Raw genomic sequence first — 13159 nt, 5'->3', positions numbered from 1 at the left:
AGTCATAATCATTGTCACTTATGATCATAAATACTTTAAAATAGTGGGTTTTAAACATAAAATACAAAACAGATACATTCGATTACCTAAACATTTTAATCTTGTCCACATTTCTTAAAATGTATGTTGACAAGAATGTCATTTAGTGGTGACAAAAGATATATTGATTATTTATAATGTACTATACCAGTTTACATAAGCATTCCATGGAACAGAGACTGATTTGACTCATGTCTAGCTTTTCTTTAGAGACACATATACACACACATCATTAAAATGAGATTATACTAGGTTACATATAGTTAGCCATTTTGTAGTATATATAATAAGTGCTTACTATAAAGACTATGTTGATGTAGAATATAAGGCTACTTTACAAACACATGTTGGTCATCTTTACCATTATGTTTAAATTTATTTTTATATATGTTCCTATAATAAGTATGAATAATATTATATACTGTAGAATTCTACATGATATCAAAAAGTCTTGTGCTTATTACATATCTAACATTGTTCTAACAACTTTAAATATATTATATCCCCTTAATTCTCATATAGCCCTATGAGATTGATACTATTATTATTTCCATTTTATAGATGAGGAAATTGAGGCACAAAAAAGTTGCTTAAGATAACACATCTAATAAGTGGCAGAGCTTGGATCTAAACCAGGTAGTCTAGCTCTAGAGAATGTGTTCTAAATTACTATCACATCGCAGACACTATATACAGTGTATATAATGGATATCTATATCATCTAGTTATATATGTATATATGTATATACATGTAGATATATGGTACACATCGATAACATTGATGTGCACATTGAATTCTGTTATTTTCTCCTTTTAACATATATATTTATTTCAGATGTTTTGGGTTTTCTTAGCATTTAGAATTGGAGAAAACAAGGTACCGAGAGAGAGGGCATGCCGCTGGGAGAAGTCCATGTGGCCGATTGCCCAGAGGCCTCACAGGGTGGCATTTCCTTGCTGAATTAATGAAGAGCTAGTGCTACTCAGTGTACCCAGACATGATCAAACCTTTGGTAAAGGAAGGACAGCCAAATCACCTTGATCTGACCTGTGGATCAGAAGGCGAATTTGTAAGTTTATTAGAATGTCCCTGTCGCCATAGCAGCTTCTTGCTGACACCAAGATGTCATTTATGAAGCCACGGTTACTCTTACTTCTCAAAGAAGCTATTTTCTCAAGCCTGGGTGACTTCTTATGAATCCCAATTATTTAACTGATTTGTGCCTCAGTTTATCAATCTGTAAATTGGATGAATTCTGGTACTAACTCATAGGTTGTGTTGAAAATGAAGTGAATGAACAAATATGAAGAACAGTGTCTGTAGCATAAATAGCACTGCTACCACTGCTACTGCTAATTATTATATTAGTATTAAACTTTCAGATCAAACATTTCAAATTAAAGTAAAACCTTGCGATTTCAACAAATATTTACAATATTTTGTACAGGTTGCTCAGGCCTTCCTGCCTCCATAAGCACACCATTTGTCTGTCTAAGAGTCCATTCTCCTAAAGGAGTTTGCTTCACTGAAATGACTATAGCAAAGTATTTTACATTTGGTTAAGATGATGCTTGACAAGTTTTGATGAATTGGCCATTTGGCCAACTGGCCTTTGGCTAATTTAACTATTTGATGAACTGGCTTTTGGCAAATGCATCTTTATCACTTTACCTAGAATTCCTTCTTGTGCTTGCAATACAATTTATATTCATTTGTAAGAAAAGAAACATTGTGCTAAGGTTATCTTGCTTTCCAACAATGTGGACTTTGCTTCTAGCCATGTAAGTTTGTCTTATTATTAGAGTCCAACTTCTTTGCCAATGTATATTTTTTGGTTAAGGTTTTTTATTATTTTATTATTTTTATTATTCAGGATAATGCCCCAATTACATCTTTCCTAAACATATTGTTTTACCTTTTAAATCTGCCTATACATAGATACATTATTTGAAGCAACTTCACAAGTTTTGAAGTTCCTGAAAAGGAGAAATTATTCAGTTATTTGTTATTTCACGTCTCTATTAATGGGTAAAATACTTGAATTCTGTAAAAGCTTACGTACTGGCTAAATTTTATGGACCCTATCAGTAAAATGGTCACTACTTGAATGTATTATATTTTATGACACTTGTTGATATTTTGAAATTATTTTCAGGATGAAAGTTCAATAGAAAGTGATGAATTTGATATGAGCGATTCCACACGGATGTCGGCAGTAAACTCTGATCTTAGCTCCAATCTTGAGGAAAGAATGCAGAGTCCCCAGGCTCTTCATGGCCAGCAAGATGGTAAGCCCTTCAAATTGAACAAACAAATACACAGAACAAAGGAACAAAGGAACAACAAAGTCTGAGTCAGAATTTATTAAAACAACCACCTCTTATTCTTGTGTCAATTTTTTGTTTCTGTGGGGACTTTTTCTGTGTACTCAGATTATATTATCCACTTTATTATTTGGGGACTCAAGTACTTTGTTCAAATTAGGGTGATAGACTGATTTATAAACAGATGTTGGTTGTAAAAATTCAAGCTTGCTCATGTTTTGCTCCTTGAACTTAAAATGTGTTGTATCAGTGTAGTTTGGGTTCCTGTGGTAATGTTTTCTAGCTTTGGTTTCTTGGGCCATTATTCTTCTGACAGAATTAAGAGTTTAAATATGGCCAAAAGAGTAATTTGGATGTTTTTCTTTTACTAAAAGATGAAGTTATTACTAAAAACCATTTAATTTTACTAGAGTCATTTTCTTGGGTAAGAAAATTTTTTGCTGGGGATTCAAGCTACTTTATTCAGCTGTAAAGGAGAGAAGGATTATTATCTCTTATTTTCCTGGGTCCATTGAAGATTCCCAAATCATCTCATTGTTCATGACAGGAAGAAGACTAAATGTGTGGAGAAAGTAGACTTGGTAGTTAAAACACTTTAAGTGTTAATATTTCCAGAGATCTCTAAAAACTACTTTTGTAGATTTTTGTCTTTGTAAGTTATAAAATTATACATGCAAGTAAATGTACCTTAGATAATTGTGAATAAAAATTAAGGGTTATAAATAGAAGGAAATTGACCAATTTTATTCAATGTTAGTGTATTATTCCTGTAATAGGTTTACCTGAACTTTTTATGTCTATAGTTTTGTGCCTATATCTGTAGGTAGGGAAATAAATTTTTTTCCTTGCTGTCTATAAACTTGGTATTAAATACTCGTTGTAAAAGATTGCTACATTTCTAGCTGCTATTAGTGTTATGCTTATGTTGTCTAGGTTTAAGAAATCCCTAGTTTTAAGCATACAAAAAAGTCCAATAAAAGTCGGGAGTGGGCTTCTTTGTCATACTTCAGATGAGTTTAAAAGATGTTTGTTGGCATGAGTTACAAAGAAGGAGGAGTGCATCGATCAGTGATTTAAAATCATGTCTTATTTGTTACACAGTAGAATAGTTATTGCAGTAGGAAAGATATTTATTTGGGAAATTTCTAAGAATGAAGTTATACTGGTTTAAATATAAATTACCTTTTTTCTTCTAAAAGAGAAGTAGACATCTTCAGAGTTGGATTTTGTTAATGGGAATTGTATAGCACTGGGGTCATAGAATAACTGAAAAATATATATGTATATTTCTCACTCTATTAATATATTTTTATATATTTTACCTGTTTGTACCATCATATTTTTTAGTTTATAGTTATGGAGAATGTAAATAACCAGAAAATCTCTCTCATGATGCAGTATTATGGTTTTCTTGATTAAAATGGCCATTTGTGGATCTTTGGCTAGGGAACAGCTGACATGACATAAATCTATATTGATTTTAATAAAATGCGGTAGAATAACTTCAAATAGTACTTGCTCTTAGGAGAAAGCACTTTCTTATCATATATCGATGTGTGCCTCAAGGATAAGCACATATCTAGTTGTTTTTTCTCCAACTTAAACCTAAGCCTTTCCTCATACTTCTCTGAGTTTTCTCTTGCAATTATCTCTTCTTTCTCCCACAGCATAAGTTTTCCCCATGATGAGCAAACAAACATGATATGATACATATCCTTTTTAGAAATCCTCCACTGATCCCACTGTGCCCCTTTATTTATTGCCTACCATTTCTCTGCACCATTCCTGTAACATACTTTACAGTGAAGCTCATAGAAAGAGTTGTTTCATTGTCTCTACTTCTTCACCTCTATTCTTTTTGGCTTGCCTCAAGTAGGCTTTCATTCTTGCTCTTCACTTCACTTGCTATTGTGAATATCACTAGCAGTCTTCATGTTGTCTAATTCATTGGTCAGACCTTACTCTTCATCTCCCTGAACACAGACATTAAAGGAAAACATACACTTTGTTTCCTGGTAGACTACTTTTTCAGTCATCTCTGTTGGTTCCCTTTCCATATCCTATTCTATAGATGTTAGAGTGCTCAAGGGTATAGCCCTCAACTCTCTACTTGACACACCCACTCTCTAGATAATCATATGGAGTCATGTGGCTTTCAATACCATCTGTAGCCTGATGAATCGTATATTTACAGCTCCCAGCCCTGACATCTTTCCTGAGCTCAGGCTATCTCTTCCTATCTATTACCTAAACTGTAACATTCTTCAGAGCACTCGTCTCTGTGTGAAACTATATTATTTTTTTTTATTTGTTAGATATTTCTTTTCTAGAATACAAAAGCCATATCAGTTAATGTATCTTGTTATGCTTTTGATTTTCCTTTGGTTGCTCCATTTGAGATAGTTCCTAAATGCTCCATTATTTATATAATTAAAATATAACTTTTCACCATAATCATGACTTGTGATACCAGTTTTATATATTTTAATGTTTTTTTCCCCTCCCCTCTGACAATAGCAGTCTCCTAGGTGTCACCCATAGTAACAAAACTACTGTGTCATTCCTTATTTTTCTCTACACACACATGCACATAAACATATGTACGCACTCGGAAGATTTTGTCATCAATGTTTTATAAAAATAGGTTCATATCATTTACACTATTCTATATCTTGATTTTCTCATCTAATATAACTTTTCTTTTAGAACTTCCTGTATGCTAAGAGATGTACGTAAATCGTGAGCAAAAATGGACATGGTCTCTACTTCCACGAAACATACAATCTAAAGGAGTAAAAGTTTACATGATACCATTCACTTTTGGTTACAGTTCATCTAACCAATGGGAGAAAATTCTTGCTTCTATAAAAATAAGAATTGATAGTAGTAAAACTTTTAGTTGGTGCCTATCTTTCTCAAATCAGTGGAGATTCTAGGTGCTAGGCCTATGTTGGGTCTGAACAATATAAAAATTTTAAAAATTGAACTAAAGTATTCTATTTTCTTTAACACTGAGTAAGTAATTTAGATATGCTTTTAAAGAAATTAAAATAGCATATTGTGATTTTTAGAAATTCTTTCAAATAATTATAACACAGGTAGCTAGAACAATGTCTTTATTAGACACCATATAAAATAGGGAGTAAAAACTTTTTTCAAGAGTGAAATCTTGCCATTTGTGACAACATGGATGGATCTAGAGAGTGTTATGCTACTAAGTAAAATAAATCAGGCAGAGAAAGACAAATATGGTATGGTTTCACTTATATGTGGAATTCAAAAACAAAACAAACAAAACAGAACAAAAACAGACTCATAGAAACAGAGACCAAAGGGATGGTTACCAGAAGGGAGCAAGTAGAGGGATGGGTGAAAAGAGGAAGGGAACTAGGTCAATAATATTGTGATAAGTTTGCACAGTGATAGATGATTACTTGAATTAGTAGGGTGATCACATTATAAGGTATAAAAATGTCGAATCACTATATTGTACACCCGCAACTAGTATAACCAGTATAACATAGTATACCAACTATAGTTAGATAAATCCACTTTTTTTCTGTTTCATCTCGCTGTGATTATAGAAGATATGTAATCCATTCAGTACCAAGGGAAAGAAAGACTATAAAATACATGTTATTTTGGAGCTATGTTTATTATGTACATTGGAAAAAGGAAGGAAAAGAGGGAAATGTCTTGCTACCTACCACTAGGCAAGATAATTAGGTAAAGGATAAGATGACACAATCCAGAATGAAAAATTTAGTAAAGAGAAGAATGCTTCAAGATCAATGCAGAAGCAGCTTCCTTTGCTTATTTTAAGTTTATAATGCTTCCCTGACAATCAAAATATAATCTTAAAAATGCACAAAAATTTTGAATCTTTTCATACAAAATATTTACCCTCATTTTAAAAAATCGAGGTATAATTGGCATATAAGATTATTTTTGTTTCAGGTGTATAATATAAATATTCTATATAGTATGTCTGTATTGTAAAATGATCACCACAATAGGTCTAGTTAACATCCATCACCACAGATAGTTACAATTTTTTTTCTTATGAGGAGAACCTTTAAGATCTACTCTCTTAGCAAATTTGAAATATGCAATACAGTATTAGCTAGAGCCACCATACTATACACTGCATCCCTACGCATTATTTATTTTATAATTGGAAGTTCTGCCTTTTGACCACCTGCATCCATTTTTGAGTAAAAGACTTTAAGTTGTTTCAAAGTTTTTCATAGACTTAATATAATGCCCTTAGGTTAAAATCATTTAAAGGTTGTATAATCATTTGATTTACTCATGAAAGCATGAGGGTTTTGAAGCTGCTGTGGAATAGAAGGAGCTTATTGTGAAGGAGGCTCTGCTATGCAATGGCTGTGGTTTACAGAATTTCAAACAACATTCCTGGATCAAAAAGCTTAAAGGTGCTCTGTACTCAAATGTTTATCAATTTGTACGTGTTTTTGTTCTGCTGTTCATTTAAATGGATTACAAGTATAAACGCAGTCACTCAGGCTTTTGTCTTTAAATCCCAGATCCTAGAAATTAGTGGGAGCATGGATTAACTCAAAAAATGTTCTTTTTTTAACCAATTATTTACTTTATTCTGAATTTGTACATTTTAAAAACAGCTGACCTATTTGTTTTTTGTTGTCTGAGATTAGTTATTAAAGGTCGTCTGGTGAAAGAAGTGTCAGATTTAGAAACAGATTTAAAGTTTCAGTTTAAAATATTCAATTTCATTTGATAGAGGAATACTTTTCTAAGAATCACTTTAACTGCTTTTCTGACTTAATATTGTATTGTAAACTATTAACACTTTCGTAAGGGAATATTTGTGCTTTATTACGCTCAAAGAGATTATATATAACAACAGGATTTCTACATTTTTGACCTAAAAATTGTTATATTTTTATTTTTGCCTTTTTTTAAAAAAAGATTATAGCAATACAAGGGAGAGTTGAGGCATACCCTCAACTTTCTATACATGAATGTAATCAGCTTTAAAACTAAGAGATTGCAATAGAAAAAAAAGTATACATTTTCATTTAGTTCATTTTCTATGATTTTGTTTGGGACATCACAGAATATTACTCTTAAGAAAGTCCCTTGATTGTCTCTTGACTTGGTGGAGTAATGTAGAAACTTTTAAATGTAATTTTTATTTTCAACATTTGATACTTCATTCATGTATCAAATAATGGCTTATTTATACATTTAAGTCTTAGTAAATAATGTCCTACATGCTAGGCAAAGGGATGTGGTAATGTCTATAAATAAGAAAATAGGGAGAAGGACTTTCTGAGTTAAAAATTCTCTTAAAGTGTTCATCAACATTTATTTCACCTTCTACTTGTAATGGACTTTCAAAAAATATATTCAAGGCAACTTTTTCATTCAAAGATGTATTTGATAATTCTATTAAGCATTTAGAAATGCATAATTCATTTTACCAGAATTTGAAAAATTTCCCCTTTCTGCATAATATTTGCATTCCGGAAATGTTTTGATATGCTTCAATTGGTCAGGCCATTTTTGATCAACAGTAGAAAATCTAAATGGAATTTAGTGGTTAACTTGCATACAAATATTGAACTATAGTGTGTGCGGATGGACGGATGGATAGATAGATCTATCTTACAAAATTATACTTAGTTAAAATAAACTTTAAAGAACTTCAGATCTTTACTTCACTGCTAAGAACAGGTAAATTTTTACCATAAATATCAGTTTAGTGAAAATTAATAATTTATGTTATGAAAATATTATACATCAGTTAAATAATAAGCAAGTATTCTACATTTTAATAATTTGAATTGCTTACCTTTTGATTAAAATTAAATAAAATTAAATAATAAGCAAGTATTCTACATTTTAATAATTTGAATTCTTACCTTTGAGTAAAATCATAATTTTCCTTTAAAACTGCTGTGGCACTCAGGATCAAAGGTAAGAAGAGAGTACTAAAACTCAGAAAAATATCTTGTTTTGAATATCCTTGGGGAAAAAAAATTGAATCCCACTGATGTTCACTTAGTCTTTCAAAGTCCTTTATAGTTAGACTTTAACAAATGACTAGAACAGATATCCCCTTCTAGAATCTAGATTTCGGCTTCAAGGGGTGCATAGACACTTTATTTGATAACATGCTGGTCTCAAACAGTTTTCCCATGTTATAATCCATAGCATACTGGTTTCCAAAGAGGTGCTATTAACAAATTCATTGAAAAAAAATAGTTTTGGGGTTAAATATCTTTCCAAGATTTTTTGAGCATCTTTGGCTTCCATGACAAGGATCTTTGCCTCCCACTATGACTTACATGATAAAACATTCACCCAAAATAGGATGCATGTTTAGGGAACAAGTAGCCAAAATGGAGACAAATATCTCATTCAGAGAAATAATTCTAAAAAGTTTCTTACTTGGAGCCTTGAGTATACTTAGTCAAGGGTAAGTGGTGAGAGATTCAATATTTCATTATTCATTCACATATCTTTTGAACCCTAGAATGAATCATGCAGTGAAGTTGCGGGCATGAACATGACATATTAGGTTGAACCACATGAAGTTGCCATAATGATTCAACTTAATAGTCCAATCTCTTACCTAACTTTAAATAAAACATGAAGGATATGAAAGCAAAATGTTTTTAAAATTGGGATGTATTTGTTTCAGAACAATGATGCATATACGTGTACATCATGCACATCTTGATGACCACAGTCCTGTTTTGAGTGGAAACACAGAAGGGAGTAAACTTAAAAAATAGTAATTTAGTTGTGAGATAAATAAGTGATGAAAGATATGATAGTGGGAGATTCACTTTTTCTTTTGTCCTAATTTAGATTATGTGCTGAGGTGGCAGCATAGACTCCTACCTGGGGAACTTAAAAAAAAAAAAAAATGGTACAGATTCAGGAGACCCACTTCAGATGGGATGACTAAGACAATCACATGGGAAAAAGCATGGAGCCAATGTTCCAGACTATATTGTTGAAGATACTGCTCACATTTCTACCTGGGAGTTTTGGAGTGGCAAGATGGCAGCTGTCTAAAGGCTATCAAGTCATGTAGATGTAGTTCATTCTCAGATGCTGTTTTTGGCCAGTGTCACCTTCTGCACTACTTGAGTGAGGATCGATATGCAAATTTGTGTGGGTTTCAGTTAACAGTGTTTTTTTCTTAGTTATAACAATTGCCAGATACTGTGGTTCTTTAATACTTTCGAAAACACTCTTCTACTAGTCTAATAAAGGGTACAGTCTGTTTGCAGTTATTTTCTATTCGAATTTTTCACACATTGGATTTAATTTATGGACACACACACACACACACACACAAAACAAACATAATACTTTTACCACTTTATGTATATGTGAATAAAATTTGAGTAAAAATATATTTGTGACTAAAATTGCATCTAATTTAGCTGAATAGGATAGTTTGAAGTAATTATCAAAGCACATAAATCAGCAATAAAAGTGACTGCTATTCACTATTTAATTTAGTTGGAAAATCTAATAAAACATGTTTTTAATAAAAATGATGTAAAACAGTATACTTAATAGGAAATTAAATTTAGTGGTTAATTTTTTATGATGGTGAGTTTTAATTAGAAAAGCTATTAAAGATTTTTTTTTTAGGCTGAACACCAAATTCCCTACTGAGTTTATATTGTCTTGTCTAAGACATTTTCTTTGTTCTAAAACTTCGTTTTCCTCTAATGGTTTCTAATTGCTTAGGAAATTTTGCATAAAGCAAAAATGATTTGAATAATGTTTTCGTTTTGTTCTGTTTTTACATAAATGTAGTAAAGTGTTTGACTTCCAGAACTGAATTTGTTCTTAACAGTGTTACGGTTCTCGATTTGTAAGTTGCATGCACTTCCGGGTTTTTTGTACCTGAAAATGATACAGTGCTGCTGCTTTTTCTTAATTCAAGTTGTTCTAATGCCAGATTATGAAACAAGTTACATGATAAATTTATTGAATTAATTTTTCTGGGTTGAGGTAATTACACTGATAAAGCTTTTAGAAAGCTTTCTCTTCATGGAAGTTGCTCTATAAATAACTTTATCATAATTTGCAGAAACATAAAGTACCTTTATAAGTAATATAGATAAAATAATTAGAAGGAACCTTACTATGAATTAGAAGTTTTAATTGCTATATTCTAATATTATGTACGCTTGTGTGTGTGTGTATTTAATCATTTGAACATATTTTTAAGCAGTAGCTATTTCTAAAAGCAGAAGAAATAGCAATTTAGCTTACATATAAATCATAAGTATGGAGAAAACGTGCTTAAGTTATGCATTTATTTAAAATACTTTTGTAGGAAATAATATTTTTTCTTTCATTTCATGTTATAAATTTAAAAGTTTATTTTTCTCTTAAGTTAAAATTTTGCCTTTTGTTAATTGTATTAAATAAGTGGTTTTTTTCATACAAGTGCTTATTTAGAAATTTAGCTTATTGAGTTCATTATAAAGCTTGTACACCCAGAGACTAGTCCGATCTTAGCTAGGTCCTGGGCCTATTGAAAGTTAGGAGAAATTGTCTGGGTTCCAGGCTTACCTTGGAGAGTCTAATCTGATCAATGAAGGATGTCAGATTAATTGGGAATTCTATGTCTGGGTTAGTTCTTTGTTTTGAGGTATTGCTCTGTGGCTTCTCATTATCTTCATGATGGTGATTGCTGGTCCATGAACGATTACAGTGTTCAGTGTTTCAGCACCTCCAGGAGATACTAAAATTCTGTTAGAACCAAGTAGCAGATACTAGAACCTTTAGGTCTTGAGTATTGAATTTTGTCTATCCGATAATGCACATATGACACTAGAGAGATGTTAGAAAATATCTTTTGAATATTCAAATAAATTTTGAACGTTGAAATTCATGTATCCAGCTGTTTTATAGAATCAGAACCAGATTAATTTCCCCAATTTAAGAATCTTTAGCAACTAACTTTTTTTTTTCTAATTTTTAAGTTTGTTTTTACTGTTACCTGACTAGCCCTTGTAAACTTTCACTGTAAGTCCACACCATACTGTTTTTCTTTACAACTTTCCTGTTGCTAGATGGGTCAGCTAGTGATTCCTTTTTTAAAAAACACATTAGCCTTTAAGCAAAAAAAAAAAAAAAAAAAATCAGTATTGAATACGGCTTTGAAGGCGATATTGCATGAGAGTTGTACAGAGAGATAAAGCAGCTATAAAATGGGGCTAAACTGACCAAAAAATCTTTATGTACTAGCTTTACAAATAACATAATTAGTGCATTGATAAAAGAAGAGAACAGTGGGAGGGTATTGAAGAAAGCACTTGAAAGGATATTTTATTATATCCAGTATAAATTTAGAGTATAATTGGTTTTTTTATCAGTTCACTTCTTCACTTGACTTAGGGCACCTTGGAGGAAATAGTGTATTTTAGGCATTTTTGCACACTACCTTAAGAGCAAAGCACTGTGTTTGACATATCATAGAATACAGTTTTAGAGTTAAAACAGAGTTTGAAATTTCTTCGCCAGCTTCTTACTTCTGTAGTGCTCAACCCCTAACTCAGTGTTTCTTGCCAAACCTTAGATAGGTAGTTGATTTCCTTGCCCATGAATGATCTGACTTTTCACATCTCACTTTGGGGTTCCTGATGCCTGTGTTGTCTCCCTTGTCTACCTCCCAAATCCACTCTGGAGAACTGAAACAACAAAATAGCTATGAGATCCTAAAGCAAATTCATTAAGAAGGCATTGTAAAGAAACTTAACTTTAAATCTTGAGGCCTTGTTTCATATCATAGCGCTTCCAGTAACTAGTTGTGCAGCCTTATTTAAGAATTAATAACATCTTCAGGCAACCATTTCTATATCTGTAAATGAAAAGTTTAGCTAACCCTCTAAGACTCATCCTAGCTCCAGAATACTCGGTGTTCTCCCTTTTAGGATTCTCTTTCTCATCTATAACATTTTCTGTTGCCTTCATCCTAACAAAAGTTGTATTTAAAAAATAAATGGGACTCCATTATTTTCTATATACATCTAAACTGGTTGAAGTGTTTTCTTAGATGAGAGACAAGGATTCAAGAATGGTGGGGACAGCCTCATCCTTCTCCCTCCCAGCCCTTCCCATCTTTAAAGAGGCTTTTTACTTCCAAAATACCCATATGAATAGTTCTTAGAAAACCAAGTGATTACTGATGGAGCAGACTTCCTACTCTTCCTCCAGTCTGAACCATAAGAATCATCCAGAGTCATTCTCTGCCTTGTTTTTGCTGCCAATCTTCCATGCCTTTGGTAAAAAGCTGTAGTTGACATAAAGTCTTGTGAGTATTGCCAAAATGTGAAATTAATTCTTCCTTCCCCCCCCTTCTTTATAAACATAATTTATAAGAAATCTTGTCCCTTATTCCTTCCTGAATGTATGTGTGTACATAAGTATGTATGTGTGTGTGTGTGTGTGTGTGACTGTGTCGAGAGAGAGAGAGAGAGAGAGAGAGAGAGAGAGAGAGAGAGAGAGAGAGAGAGAATTTTAGTGCTTTCAACAATATTGATTGTTTTCCTTTAAGCATTTTTCATAAAATTTACCCTGAGATCCTTAGGCATTGGGGGTTTCTTAGGATTTATTTTGACAGCAGCATCATTAAAGCTTTGACAACCTTAAATGTCTATATACATTTTAAAAATTTTTTTGTTTTTGTTTTTTGTTTTTTTGTCAGTCAAATATCATTAGTTAGCTCATCTCTCAGTATGGGGATTTATTTCACTAACATTATTGCTAAGGCATA

General features: G+C 32.1%; 1 protein-coding gene across 10 annotated transcripts in view; it reads left to right on the top strand.

Annotated features, from left to right (window-relative positions):
- NOL4 (nucleolar protein 4) overlaps nt 1-13159 on the top strand; it is a 277921-nt gene that overhangs the window by 103416 nt on the left and 161346 nt on the right. For all 10 annotated transcript variants that reach the window (XM_036229933.1, XM_016153923.2, XM_016153925.2 and 7 more), the window contains one exon: nt 2196-2328. In XM_036229933.1, the coding sequence (XP_036085826.1) occupies nt 2196-2328 (133 nt within the window). The remainder of the gene's footprint in view (nt 1-2195; nt 2329-13159) is intronic.

Source organism: Rousettus aegyptiacus, unplaced genomic scaffold (assembly GCF_014176215.1).
Source record: "Rousettus aegyptiacus isolate mRouAeg1 unplaced genomic scaffold, mRouAeg1.p scaffold_m13_p_12, whole genome shotgun sequence".
NCBI lineage: Eukaryota > Metazoa > Chordata > Mammalia > Chiroptera > Pteropodidae > Rousettus > Rousettus aegyptiacus.
This window is presented reverse-complemented; position numbering and strand designations above follow the sequence as displayed.